Raw genomic sequence first — 14,957 nt, forward strand, 5'->3', positions numbered from 1 at the left:
GGGCCCTAGACAACGGCCAAAGTTCTCCGCACTCCCGCTCAGGCTCTCCGCAAGGCAGTTCAGCTGAGTGCCAAGTCCTAAGACACTAAAACAGTTCACAGGTAAGGCCTTTCTGGTATGCAGTCTCACTGCTACTGAACTTACAGTTGTGGCGGGTTTAGACGGATTGAACACACGCCACCACTTGCCGGTTTTCCACTGTTTTAGTCCTCCTCTTGGGGTCCAGAAGTCTCTCGCTGACTCCCTGTATCCTCTCAGGGGTGATGATAGGCAGATCCCACCAGCCAGAGATGCCTGGTGTCCTATCTCCCCAGACTCACGGTGCCCAGATGCAAGGAAGCTGTTACTCGGCTGCCATCTTGCTCCGCCTCCTCCTCCATTTTTATTTCTAATATTATTTATTTACAACTTCTTTTTTTTCTGATGGGTTTTACTGGTATTAGAGGAGTATTAAAGAAATATTAGCAGCCAATTGTGGTGGCTCATGCAAGCTCCCAGCACTTTGGGAGGCTGAGGCAGGAGGGTAGCTTGAGGCTAGGGATTCAAGGTCAGCCTGGGCAACATAGTGAGACCCCATCTTGCAAAAAAAATCTTTTTCTTTTCTTTCTTTCTTTCTTTTTTTTTTTTAAGACAGAGTCTCACTCTGTCACCCTGGGTAGAGTGCCATGGGGTCAGAGCTCACAGCAACCTTGAAGTCTTGGGCTTACGTGACCCTCTTGCCTCAGCCTCCCAAGTAGCTGGGACTATAGGCACCTGCCACAATGCCCAGCTATTTTTAGAGACAGAGTCTCACTCTTGCTTAAGATGGTCTCAAACCTAAGCTCAGGTGATCCACCTGCCTAGGCCTCCCAGAGTTCTAGGATTATAGGCATGAGCCACCACACCCATCTTACAAAACAAATCTTTAAAAAATTAGCTGAGCATGGTGGCATACACATGCAATCCCAGCTATGTGGGAGGCTAAGGTAGGAAGATCACTTGAACAGGAGTGTGAGGGGACATGAGCTATGATCAGATCACTGCACTCCTGCCTAGGCAACAGAGCAAGATCTTATCTCGTCTCTAAAAACAAAAACAAATACAAACACTACTAGCACTAACAGAGACATCCTATTTGGTGTAATTAAAGTATTGAAAAGGGATAGAAAAAAAGGAAGTCCTGTTTCTAAAAACAAACAAAAAAACAAACACTACTGGCACTAACAGAGACATTCTATTTAATTAAAGTATTGAAAAGGGATAAAAAAGGAAGTGATTAAATATTATTTAATGTTGAAAAAAAAAGAAACTGTTCCAAGTTATAGTGTAATTACTGTTGAAAATGCCATCAGTCTTGAATTATAAAAACCTAAATGCATTTCTTTAGCAATTAGATATCTTGGGTACCTGAACAAATATTACTGCCATTTTTTATCACCATCTAAACCAAATACAGAAAGCAACATACTTAGTTTAGAATAAGGGCTACTGCAGCAGACCATAGTCTTCTAGAAATAGCTGCAGTAGTATATCTATATATTTTTGAGACAGTATCTCATTCTGTCACCCTGGGTAGAGTGCCATGGCATCACTGTAAATTACAGCAACCACAAACTCCTGGTTTCAAGAGATCTTCTTGCCTCAGTCTCCCAAGTAGCTGGGACTACAACATGCGCCACCACGCCTGGCTAGTTTTTTCTAGAGTAGAGTCCGGTCTTGCTCTTGCTCTTGCTCAAGCTGGACTGAACTCCTGACCTCAAGCAATCCACTTATCTTGGCCTCCAAAAGGGCTAGGATTCCAGTCCTGAGTGACTGCCTGGCCCCCTTTTTACGTCTTTTAAAAAAGATTTGCAAAATTTGCTGTTTGGAGAAAAATTTCCCAAGGTATTCTATTATTATACTGATAGTTCATCATGAGAAGATGGATAATTCAGATAGCTCCCAAGTTCTCTGAATGGAAGAATTCTGTTCTGGAGGCTTCCTTAGAGTCATTTTTTCAAGGTAAAGAGATAGTAGGTGGGTATTAAAATAACTAAATAACATAGCTCCACTAGTTGGCAGAAAAATACACTGAGGAGAATAAATAAACTTTTCTTTTTTTTTTTTTCTTTTTTTTTTTATTGTTGGGGATTCATTGAGGGTACAATAAGCCAGTTACACTGATTGCAATTGTTAGGTAAAGTCCCTCTTGCAATCATGTCTTGCCCCCATAAAGTGTGACACACACTAAGGCCCCACCCCACTCCCTCCCTCTCTCTTTCTGCTTCCCCCCCCCATAACCTTAATTGTCATTAATTGTCCTCATATCAAGATTGAGTACATAGGATTCATGCTTCTCCATTCTTGTGATGCTAGAATAAATAAACTTTTCAATGGACATCTAAAAGCCTTACTGTACATCCTGCTGTTTAAAATTAAAAGCTTCTAGATCAGATTTGTGAGGTCCAACAGTTACAGCCGAGAATACAGCCTAGAAGATCAGGTGTAGCAAACAGCAAGAGGGGAGTTGTTACTTGGCAACCCCAGCAGGAAGGGCTGTGCAAGTTGGTCAAACCCATTTCCTGAAGAAAGGTTTTGGCTAAAAGCCACACAGCTGGCAAGATGTTCAAGGAAAGGAAAGAAAGAAAGTCCTGAATAGAAATGAGTGCATTGTCTTGCTGCTTCATACAATTAATATAACCCACATGTCCTTTTAAGATAAAAGCAAACTTCAATTAGGATTTTTTAAAAAATTGATGTTTCAGGTATCCAGGAGCAGAGGAAAAAACAAAAAAGAAAGTTAGAAAAGAGTATCATCCCGGGCGGCGCCTGTGGCTCAGTCGGTAAGGCGCCGGCCCTATATACCGACGGTGGCGGGTTCAAATCCGGCCCCGGCTGAACTGCAACCAAAAAAAAAAAAATAGCCGGGCGTTGTGGCAGGCGCCTGTAGTCCCAGCTACTCGGGAGGCTGAGGCAAGAGAGCTTAAGCCCAGGAGGTTGCTGTGAGCTGTTGAGGCCACGGCACTCTACCGAGGGCCATAAAGTGAGACTCTGTCTCTACAAAAAAAAAAAAAAGAAAAGAGTATCATCCCAAATTATTTCCCTTTTGTTACACACACACACACACACACACACACACACACACACTTTCACAAATCTATATTTAAGTATTATAATATGGCATCAAAGATAAGAAAATTTTGGTTCCGTTTAAAGAAAAGAATCTGAACATTCTTTATCTGAGGCCCTGGCTGCTATTACTTTCAGATAAATTTAAACAGCCATCACTAAGATGACTATGAGAATGCACTATCTGTAGACTCTGAATATTACACTATTAAAAAAGGAAAGAAACCTTTGGATTTAGGAACGGAAGAGCTGTCAGAGGTTTCATTGGCAATTAAACTTTCTTTTGAATTTAGAAGTTAGGAGAGACCTGAATGCCGAATTCTGTTATAAGAAGTCTCAAATGAACTTGAAAACAAACCTATTCTTACCCACAAGGAACAAAATGAGAGAACTATATAACTCTGGAGTTTATTTAAAATCTTTAAGTTTCCAGCTCAAGAGAGTATATTCTACTACAGTGTGGGATTTGATTTAACACAATTCAATCTTAAATCTCACTTAAAACATTATTCAAATAGCTCTATAAACAACTACAATATAATTGTATGACATCACCTCCAGGAATAGTAACATAATAATGCTTAATAAACTAAAAACTTACTGGGTGTGGTGGCTCACACCTATAATCTTAGCACTCTGGGAGGCCAAGGCAGGTGGATTGCTTGAGCTCATGAGTTCGAGACCAGACTGAGCCAGAGCAAGACCTCATTTCTAAAAATAGCTGAGCGTTGTAGTGGGTGCCTGTAGTCTCAGCTACTTGGGAGACAAAAGAATTGCTTAAGCCCGAGAGTTTGAGGTTGCTGTGAGCTATGATGCCACGGCACTCTACCAAAGGTGACAAAGTGAGGCTGTCTCAAAAAAACAAAACAAAACAAAACAAAAAACTTGCTAGCTGAAAGCAATTCTTATTAATCTTAGCATAACTTTCAGGAAACCTAGTCATTATAGAATAAATATCTATAAATGCTGCCTCTCTCCCACTATATTTTTTCTATAAAAATAAAAATTTATATCATAATTAACATTTCTATTAGCCAATTTTAAGTTATTTTCTTGGGCATGCTACTTAAAGACTATTGTTAAAGGAATAATTGTATGAAAAGCAAAAACAGAATGAAGTATAAAAAAAAATTTATATGCTCAGAAACAAGCTGAAATGCATTTTGCAGTAAAGTTACTTCACCTAAGATTAAAGTTGAAAAATTATTTCAATATTTGGTGGGATTTGAAGGATTAAAGAGATATAATTTTATGAAGGTGCCTCACAGATCAGCAACTTCTGTAATATGTAAGCCAGTAAAATTGCTTTTGAAAAATTATACGTTGATAAATCTTTCCAGATATGTTTTCTGTCAATTGATACAATAAGATATATTTTATTTAAAATTAGGATTGTCCAGAGTTTGGTGGATTTAATTATTTGTAATTACCCAGCTATTGTCAGCCAAGGGCCATTTTATGACAGTGGTACCCACTCCGTGGGTCAGGTTCAACGGTATATCTTCTCAAACACAGATTTAATGTTTTATTGATGAAACCATTACTCGAACCAAATTAAAGTCTGGCCTGATGTATTGGTCTACAGGGAGCTGTCAGACGTGAAAGGAGTAATTAGTATTCATTACTACATACTCCACAACATTCCAATTATTAATGAACTTCAACTTTTGGACTATGCTATATCTATCACAAGTATTTCTCAGACATTCATTACTAGGAAGAATAAACTAATACTCTTTTATAAAAAGGCTCCAAAAGCAAACAGAGCTAAAATAAACAAAAACACTATTAATGGCTGAAACTTTCTAAGGAACATGACTTTCTCGTAGGAGCATGAAAGTCATCCCACCTACATTTGAGGATATGGCTGAATAAAACCATTCTGGGTGAAAGCACCAGCTCCACAATCCCTATGGGCTGTTTTCCTTTCTCTTTCTTGTTTTCAATGCTAACTTGTCTATACAACAAAAGGGAAATATATTCAAAATCACACAGATAATGTCACATAGAAATAAGAGAATAGAGAAATTAAGTACAATGTTCATTGCTTCTCTGCTTTCTGGTCTGCTCACACTTCCCCAAAGTATGCTTTTCCTCAGGGTTCTGGCTTTGTGTCTGGGCCATATTTCCAATCACCTACATTTCATACCTATTATTAGCTAGTTATTCAAGGGATATAATATATATTGAATACCAATATGCACTGGGTTCTTTGTATTTCTTTCCTTATCAGACAAGAAAACAAACACATGGCCAGGTACAGTGGCTCAGGCCTGTAATCCCAGCACTTAGAGAAGTTGAAGCAGGAGGATTGCTTGAGGCCAGGAGTTCAAGACAAGCCTTGAACACAGAGAAGCCCTGTCTCTACAAAAACTAAAAAAAATTAGCTAGGTATGGTGGCTTCCACCTGTAGTCCCAGTTATTTGGGAGGCTGAGGGTGGAGGATGCCTTGAGCCCAGGAGTGCAGGGTTCCAGTGAGCTATGACGGATCTACTACACCCAGGTGAGGCATAGGCCCTGTCTCATAAACAAACAAACAGCCTTTACACTCAAAAAACAGGCTAAACAACTTACCTAAAACCCCTAAACTATAATATAGTAGCCTAAGCTCTGACCTGAGTTGCACCTTATTCTGTTTCAACTCTCTTTTCTGACAAGAACCTAGTGTATAAGCCCCACCTTACAGTCCTAAAAGCCTCTCTTGAAAATGTACATATACCTGGTTCAAGACAGTGGGTTGAACATTGTCGTCATCTTTCTTCCCATGCCCAATCTTATGGAAGTGATGGAAAGATACATGTTTAAAGAAATAATGCTTGAAAATGATAAAAAAGTACAAAAGATTAAGGAATTAAGGAAAGTGATGAGAAACAGAAAAAAATGAGCAAAGGTAAACAACAAACAATTCATGCAAGGGGGACAGTGACTAATAAGCATATTCTTATTAACAATAAAAGACATATAAGGGGCAGCGCCTGTGGCTCAAGGAGAAGGGCACCAGCCCCATATACCAGAGGTGGTGGGTTCAAACCTGGCCTTGGCCAAAAACTGCAAAAAAGTAAAAAAAAAAAAAAAAAAGCAGCAATGAGGAAAGATTCTATTCTATTGGCTCTTGCTCATGCTCTTGCTTCCTTTGTGATTTTTGCCTGTGAGCTTATTTTTTCTGGAATTCTATCTTTGGCAATCCTGTAAGGTCTGGATTTATGATTATTCCAGACAAGATTTTTATTTGCTTCTGCCAAATTCATTGGAATATGATCAACACAAAGTCATTTTAAAATATGTTACTGATATGAGGTTTTTCGGGGGGTATAAATAATAAAAATTTATCCTCTACACTCAGGCGAGGAATGGTTTGTGGTTGGAATTCTTAGAGGATACCTTTCTGCCTCTTTCTGGTGCCAACACAGAAAAAGAAAAGTTTCCTTGGCACATAACTGGATTTTGCTTATTAATTTTCAACACATTTACCCTTAAAGGTGTATCCTCTAGCTATATATAGGAATCTCTCAGTGTACACTGAAGAGGCCCTAGGCTTGTCCAAGCTTTGTGTATCCATCAAAATAGAACCCAAGGTCATCAGATTTCAGCAAGTACTTTCAGGAAGAAAATCAGCTTCTCTCCAAGTTTCTTGAATTACATTTTCTTTTTTTGTCAACTCAGTTGATACATTTCAAAAGATATTTTTAACATTTTAACTGAAACATTTAGTTGTTTTTCCAGTATTCATTTATCTAATCTGCCATAGTACAAAAAATAAAAGTCTATGTTTTTATTAACCTGTTTTTATCTTGGTTAACTATCTTTTACAAGGGATATAATATATGATTCTTACCCATAAAAAACTTGTCATCAATTAAGGATATGTATAAAGTAAAAAAAATTAAGCTATTTTCTTGTTGCAGTTGTCATTGTTGTTTAGGTGGCCCAGGCTGGGCTCGAACCCACCAGCATTGGTAACCACTGTGTTATGGGTGCCGAGTTGAGAATTCTCAATGGCTCCTGGAGAAGGAGATTGTAGTCGCTGTCTGGGTTGGAGAAGAGTGAGCAGAGAAAGGATGAGGAACTTCAGTCAGCATGAGGAACTGGAAGGAGTGCATACAAAGAGCACAGATGAGGGGCGGGGTGACTTAATTGCTGGTATTGATCCACAGCTGAGACTTCAACCCAGAGTAACTGTTTCACTAGGGTCAGACAAAGACCAGCTGAAAACAAGACAGAGCCACTTAGCCCCACCACACCAAACAGGTCCCCAGTTTCTCAGGCCGTAGCACTGTACAGGTCCTCGACAAAGCTCCAGGGGAAAAGTCAAACGGTGTAAAATAATCATGGGGCAAATCAGCGGAAAAACTCTGATAACATGAATAACCAGAATAGATCAACCCCCCACCCCCAAGGAAAGATGTGGCAGATGTAACTGAAGATCCCATTCATAAACAGCTGACCGAGATGTCAGAAATTGAATTCAGAATTTGGATTGCAAACAAGATTAAGGGAATGGAGGAAAATTTGGAATTAGAAATTCAAGGAGCAATTCAAAAGTCGGAAATAGAAATTCGAGGAGAAATTCAAAAGTTGTCTCAAGAATTTAAAGACAAAACCATCAGAGATTTTGACGCACTGAAGCAAGAATTTGCAGCCCTCAAAGATCTGAAAAATACAGTAGAATCCCTCAGTAACAGAGTCGAGCAAGCAGAAGAAAGGATTTCTGACATTGAAGACAAAGCTTTTGAACACTCCCAAACTCTCAAAGAGGAAGTGAAATGGAGAGCAAAAATGGATCATTCTCTCAGGGAGCTCTGGGATAATTCAAAGAAGGCTAATATCTGCCTCATTGGAATCCCTGAAAGTGATGAAGTGGCTTCAAAGGAACAGAAGCCCTTCTCCATGAAATTATGAAAGATAATTTTCCAGACATGCCAAGAGATTCTGAAATTCAGACAGCAGACAGTTTCAGAACCCCAGCACGACTCAACCCAAATAAGACATCCCCCAGACACATCATAATCAATTTCACTAAAGTTAATACGAAGGAGAAAATTCTGAAAGCAGCCAGATGTAAGAAATCCATTACCTACAAAGGGAAGAATATTAGAATGACTGCAGATCTCTCTGCTGAAACTTTTCAAGCCAGAACAGGTTGGTCATCAACTTTTAATCTCCTAAAACAAAATAACTTTCAACCCTGGATCCTGTATCCAGCTAAACTGAGTTTCATTTATGATGGAGAAATTAAATACTTTAATGACATTCATATGTTGAAGAAATTTGCTATAACCAAACCAGCTCTTCAGGATATTCTCAGACCTATCCTCCATAATGACCAGCCCAATCCTCTACCACAAAAGTAAACTCATTCAGAAACTTTAGACAATACTCCAACTTCCACAGTGGTGAAAGAATTAAAAATGTCCACTGGATTTTCGAAAAACTTGATATCCAAAATTTTACCAGACTTATCAATATTCTCCATTAATGAGAATGGCTTAAACTGTCCTCTAAAGAGGCACAGGTTGGCTGACTGGATACAAAAACTCAGGCCTGATATTTGTTGCATACAAGAATCACATCTTAATTTAAATGATAAATATAGACTCAGGGTGAAAGGATGGTCGTCCATATTTTAGGCAAATGGTAATCAGAAAAAAGCAGGTGTTGCAATTCTATTTGCAGACACAATAGGCTTTAAACCAACAAAAGTAAGGAAGGATAAGAATGGTCACTTCATATTTGTTAAGGGTAATACTCAATATGATGAGATTTCAATTATTAATATTTATGCCCCCAACCAGAATGCACCTCAATTCATAAGAGAAACTCTGACATGAGCAACTTGATTTCATCCAGCTCCATAATAGTCAGAGATTTCAACACTCCTTTGGCAGTGTTGGATAGATCCTCCAATAAGAAGCTGAGCAAAGAAATTTTAGATTTAAACCTAACCATCCAACATTTGGATTTAGCAGACATCTACAGAACATTTCATCCCAAAACAAAACTGAATACACATACTTCTCATCAGCCCATGGAACATACTTCAAAATTGATCACATCTTAGGTCACAAGTCTAACCTCAGTAAATTTAAAGGAATAGAAATTATTCCTTGCATCTTCTCAGACCACCATTGAATAAAAGTTGAACTCAGTAATAACAGGAATCTGCATACTCATATAAAAACATGGAAGTTAAAAAACCTTATGCTGAATGATAGCTGGGTCATAGATGAGATTAAGAAAAAAAATTGCCAAATTTTTTGAACAAAATGACAATGAAGACACAAATTATCAGAACCTCTGGGATATCGCAAAGGCAATCCTAAGATGGAAATTTATAGCACTGCAAGCCTTCCTCAAGAGAATGGAAAGAGAGGAAATTAACAACTTAATGGGACATCTCAAGCAACTGGAAAAAGAAGAACAGTCCAACCCCAAACCCAGTAGAAGAAAAGAAATAACCAAAATTAGAGCAGAATTAAATGAAAGTGAAAACAAAAGAATTATACAACAGATCAATAAATCAAAAAGTTGGTTTTTTGAAAAGGTCAATAAAATAGATAAACATTTGGCTAACCTAACCAGGAAAAAAAGAGTAAAATCTCTAATCTCACCAATCAGAAACGACAAAGACGAAATAACAACAGACTCCTCAGAAATTCAAAAATCCTTAATGTATCCAATATACTCAGCCCTACTATGAAACTAATTTATGGCTTTCGTATGAAAGCTATAACTCAGTTATAACCTAAGAATATGGGGAAGGGGGAGATGGAGTGGAGGGAGGGAGGAGGATGGGCAGAGGGAGAGTGATTGGTGGGATCACACCTATGGTGCATATTACAAGGGTACATGTGAAACTTAGTAAATGTAGAATATAAATGTCTTAACACAGTAACTAAGAAAATGCCAGGAAGGCTATGTTAACCAGTGTGATGAAAATGTGTCAAACTGTTTATAAAATCAGTGTATGGTGCCCCATGATCGCATGAATGTACACAGCTATGATTTAATTAAAAAAAAAAAAAAGAGCAGAGATGGGAAAGATTCCAAAACACCAATGGGAAAATAAACAAGGTTTGGTGAAAAACTGAATCAAAGAAGTGGAGGAGGAAGAGTTAGAGTGGCAACGTAGCACTCAAAGGAACACTACTGAAAGATGGTAAAGCCTATTTATTTGAAAAAGCTGGGCAAAGAATAGGTTTTCATGTAATAAACTTTACGTAGTTATAGGGCATTAAGGAGGAATTAAGTTTTCTCGGTTCCCACTTTCTCATCTCTGAGGAAAAGATACCTCTGCTCTTTTGACCTTGTAGCCTCTCCCTCTGTACATAATGACACACACTGGGGGAGCTCGACTGCTTCTCTAGGCAGATGGTTCTCAGTCCACACGTTCAGCCGAGATCTACTCTTACGCCCACTGCTTTGGAGACTTCTCTTTTTAGAACAAGTGTTATAGAAGTACCTCAATCCAATAAAAGAAATCATCGCCTTTCCCCCTACACTTACTCCTAATCTTCTAACACATCTCTCCATAAATCACACCATCATTTATGTGGCAGAAAACTAGAAATCACCCTTATTCCCTACCAATAATGTCTGAGTAATAACCATGAACTGATGATGTTAACCATCTCTTTGGTTTGTCCTCTCTTCTATCTCCACTGTCACTGCCTTAGTTTGAAAGGCTCACATCATGTTTTTATTGCATTACTGTGATCATTGTAAACCAGACTCTGGTTCTGGGTCTGAGCCCCGTCAGTTGAGGCTTCAGACTGCTGACAGTGTGATCTTTCAGAAATGTAAATCTGATCACGTTACTTCCGGTATGCTTAGGACTCCATTCTAGCTTCCCAGGTGACTTATGCTCATGATTCTCAAAAGAAAATACAGAGACTCCAGGAAGGTATGGCACTTTGGTCAAAACAATTGCTAATTAAATTATAGCTTTCACATGAAGGCTATAACCCAACTATAGCACAAGACTATGAGGAAAGGGCCAAGGAAGGGGAAGGGAGGGGTGAGGTTAAGGTGGAGGGAAGGTAATAGGTGGGGCCACACCTACGGTGCATCTTAGAATGGGTACAGGCGAAACTTACTAAAGACAGAATACAAATGTCTATATACAATAACTAAGAAAATGCCATGAAGGCTACGTTGAACAGTTTGATGAGAATATTTCAGATTGTATATGAAACCAGCACATTGTACCCCTTGATTGCACTAATGTACACAGCTATGATTTAACAATAATAATAAAAAAAAAACAATTGCTATTGTCAACTAGTATAACTGGTAGGAACAGGCCCCTTGAGTGATAGGAGAAGGCCAACCTATGGGTCAACCAAGGGAGTCCATGCTCTGGATCCTGCTCTCTTGTCCAATCTCATCTCTCCCAGTCCACATCCATTCTCTTCTCTCCCACCCCCCCAGCATAGACCCTGCACCCATTTGGATTCTATTTGCAGTTCCTAAAGCTGTTGGGTTGTCCCACATGTTTTGTTTCAGTATCATGGCTCTTTGTCCAGGATTCTCTTCTCTCATTTTTCTACCTCCCAGGGGAATGCACACTTACCTTTTAATCTTTGCATTAAATATAAATATAATCAAATGTAACTTTTCCCAGAAAGCCTTTTTAAGTCTCTACTGTGGAAGTGACAACTCCCTCCCACTTAGGCTGCTATTACCACACCAGTGGCTCTCCTTTGCTTTTGATAGATCTGTCTTCCCCTAAGGAAATGTAGCTTCCTTAGTTCAGGGACTTTATCAAACTTTACTTTATCAAACTTTAAAACGGCAGTCGCTAGTTTAGTACTTGCATACAGCAGTCGCTCAAAGAAGGTTTACTCAATGACTGACAGGATCTATGCAGATTCCACCAGCGCTTATATTATTTGTGTAAAGAGCCTCTAAAAACATCTGCATGGAATGGATTAACAAGCTGTGGTATACGTTCACCATGGAATACTACTCAGCCATTAAAAAAAATGGAGACTTTACATCCTTCGTATTAACCTGGATGGACGTGGAAGACATTTTTCTTAGTAAAGCATCACAAGAATGGAGAAGCATGAATCCTATGTACTCAATTTTGATATGAGGACAATTAATGACAATTAAGGTTATGGGGGAGGGAAGCGGAAAGAGGGAAGGAGGGAGGGGGGTGGGGCCTTGGTGTGTGTCACACTTTATGGGGGCAAGACATGATTGCAAGAGGGACTTTGCCTAACAATTGCAATTAGTGTACCCTGGCTTATTGTACCCTCAATGCATCCCCAACAATAAAAAAAAAAAAAACCATCTGCATGGAAAACAGATGTGGAGACACAGATTTGAAATTCATTCTCAAATAAGTAGCTATTCCCACACATGAGAATTTAGGAATCAGGATTACTAAGGTAATAACTGTATGAAATCAATACCATTTTTAATATTCCTATAGATCATTTCAAATTTTCTTGACCCTTTAAAAATAGTAGAATGATATTATGAGTTCTATAAGGCCTAACAGAAGAATACATATTAGTAAGTATTATTAATTTGAAATAAATTGTTCTGGCCTAATACTTTGTGATAAAGAGTTCAGGCTCTATATAAAATTTATTGCTAAAATCAAAGACCACTGGAGTCCTCACTGATACTTAAGTATATCCATATTGAGGAAAAAAATCATGACTCAAATTTTTTAGTTCTGGGGAATTTCAGATTATCCAAATAGATATGTAATGAGAGTCATCAAATTTCTTACACCTAAATTGTGCTACTGAAAGTCTAAGTTAAAGCTCAGAGAATATGCATTTCACTGACAAAAATTTTAGGTCTTCATAATAGAGTCAGAACCTTAATAACCAGGATTTCATTTTAGTGACATTCAAGATTTTACACTATATTGTTAATACATCAGACACAGCTACAATTATATTTATGTTAAGAATTGCGATTTGTCAAGTGCCTTATTTGATTGTTCTAAATGTGTGTCTGGATAAATTTTGGTTTATTAAACAAGTACAAGTTGTCAGTCACTCTAAGTGGATTTACTTGGTGAGTTGTAAAGTAATTACCATACTAATTGGTTAGAGATGAAGAAGTTAGACACCCTTCAGCAGGCCTATTTCCACTTAAAATTGACAGAATAACCTGGTGGTAAAAAGAAAACAGATATCTTAGAGGTAAAGAGTTGGTGTTAAGGAAGAACAGGGCTAAGTAAGTTCTGAAATTATACCTCCATGGAGAAAGAAACAAAGACAAGAGGAAATCCAGTGAACTAAGTCTGGTGAGAGTTGCTTGTTGAGTGAAGAGGTATAAGGAGTCTTTGTAACGCCTGCCTTTCCCAGGCCCACCCAGTCTTGATTATAGACACAATTGCTGCCTCTGATCTTTCATACATTTATAGAAAAGTGACATTATGACTCCATAGAAATGGCTTCAATGACCCTGAGAATGTTCTGGAAAGTGTAGTACCCCAGGGGGAATGGTGGCCACTTGGACAATCATAAAGGTGGGGTTAGGAAGGGCTCCCTGCTGTTGATAATCCCGCACTGTTGGTATAAGGGAAGGTCTCAGGGATCCACTAATGAACTCCCTTTTTTTGAATGGGTATGTATGTTTTAGGTATACTAAAAAAAATCGAGCTATCACAATCAATCTATGATTTTGTGGAGGCTATAACTATGGAGGGGCTGATTTTAAAAAGTAGTGAATGTATTTAGAACTTAGTTAAAGAAAAAATATTACATAAATAGGGATATGAGTGTACAGAGATAGGCAACTATGCTCAAAGTTTTCTGTGAATTACTGAAGTTATTTTACAGAAATATCAGTATAAATTTTAAAAGGAGCAACTATTCTGTCATAAAATCTGTGACAGTGCATTCTTTGGTTTTATAAGTCAGGAATTGGATAAAACAAATCTAAATACACCAAATAAATCTAAAATGCACCAATAGTCTAGAAATCATGTTGAGGCTGCTTTGGTTTCTGAGTGTAGGTGCCTGAAATGGAAACTCAAAAATACCAACAAGATTTCAATAGACTGTGCTTGATTATAAGGCTAAAAAATAGATGCTGCTGCCGAAACTCATTTAGCACAAAATATATGTTAAAAATTCAAGAATACTTACTTTCCTTTTTTAATCATGTTTCTGCCAAGCAGCGGATCAAGAACTGGATCGATGGTTTCCTCAAGGTTTTCAATTAAGATGACATCACCAGAGGCCAAAGCAGTTTCAAGGGTATTTAAAAACCTTAAGTTTCAGTCCCAATAAAAGGAAGAAAATACAAATAAGCACAGGGAAAATGTTCAAAATTATTTATATGATTAAGCTATATTTCATATAGATATTCTGAATGGGATAAAATAACTTGGAGAAAACTATTTTATAACATGGTACTCTCCTTTAACTAAATTACGAAGAGATTAAAGATCAGATTTTGAGATAAATTCTAGTCCTGTTTCCAAGTAAAATTCAATAGTTTAAACTAATAAGTCCATGTGTATATTAGGCTGCTTTTAACAACCAGGGTTGAAGTAAGCATAACCTAAATTTTATACATTTAAATTCATTTGATAAGACCTTTTTCAATAAAAAGTCAAATTATGTTAATTGCTTATTGGTTTTTATCAAACTTTCAGTTTTTAAATCTTTTAAGTTCAGGCGCTTGAAGTGATGACCTGTCATTTTATTTCAGTCTTACTCCCTAAAAAATTCTCTCCCCACCAAAAATAATTTTCTCCAAGTACTCAGATAAGAGAGGACTATAGTTATCTATACAATGACAGAAATTTCTTACTTTGCTTTACATGTGAAAAGAATGTGGAAGGGTCAAGCGAAATACTGGTAGGTCTGAAATAATTTATTCAACATTAACTATAATAC

The 14,957-nt window shown here is 37.8% G+C and overlaps 1 protein-coding gene across 1 annotated transcript in view; it reads right to left on the reverse strand.

Moving 5' to 3' along the window:
* DNAH11 (dynein axonemal heavy chain 11) overlaps nucleotides 1-14,957 on the reverse strand; it is a 389,834-nt gene that overhangs the window by 85,401 nt on the left and 289,476 nt on the right. The window contains exon 65 of the mRNA XM_053553503.1: nucleotides 14,202-14,324. Coding sequence (XP_053409478.1) covers nucleotides 14,202-14,324 — 123 coding nt within the window. The remainder of the gene's footprint in view (nucleotides 1-14,201; nucleotides 14,325-14,957) is intronic.

Source organism: Nycticebus coucang, chromosome 11 (assembly GCF_027406575.1).
Source record: "Nycticebus coucang isolate mNycCou1 chromosome 11, mNycCou1.pri, whole genome shotgun sequence".
Classification (NCBI taxonomy): Eukaryota; Metazoa; Chordata; class Mammalia; order Primates; family Lorisidae; genus Nycticebus; species Nycticebus coucang.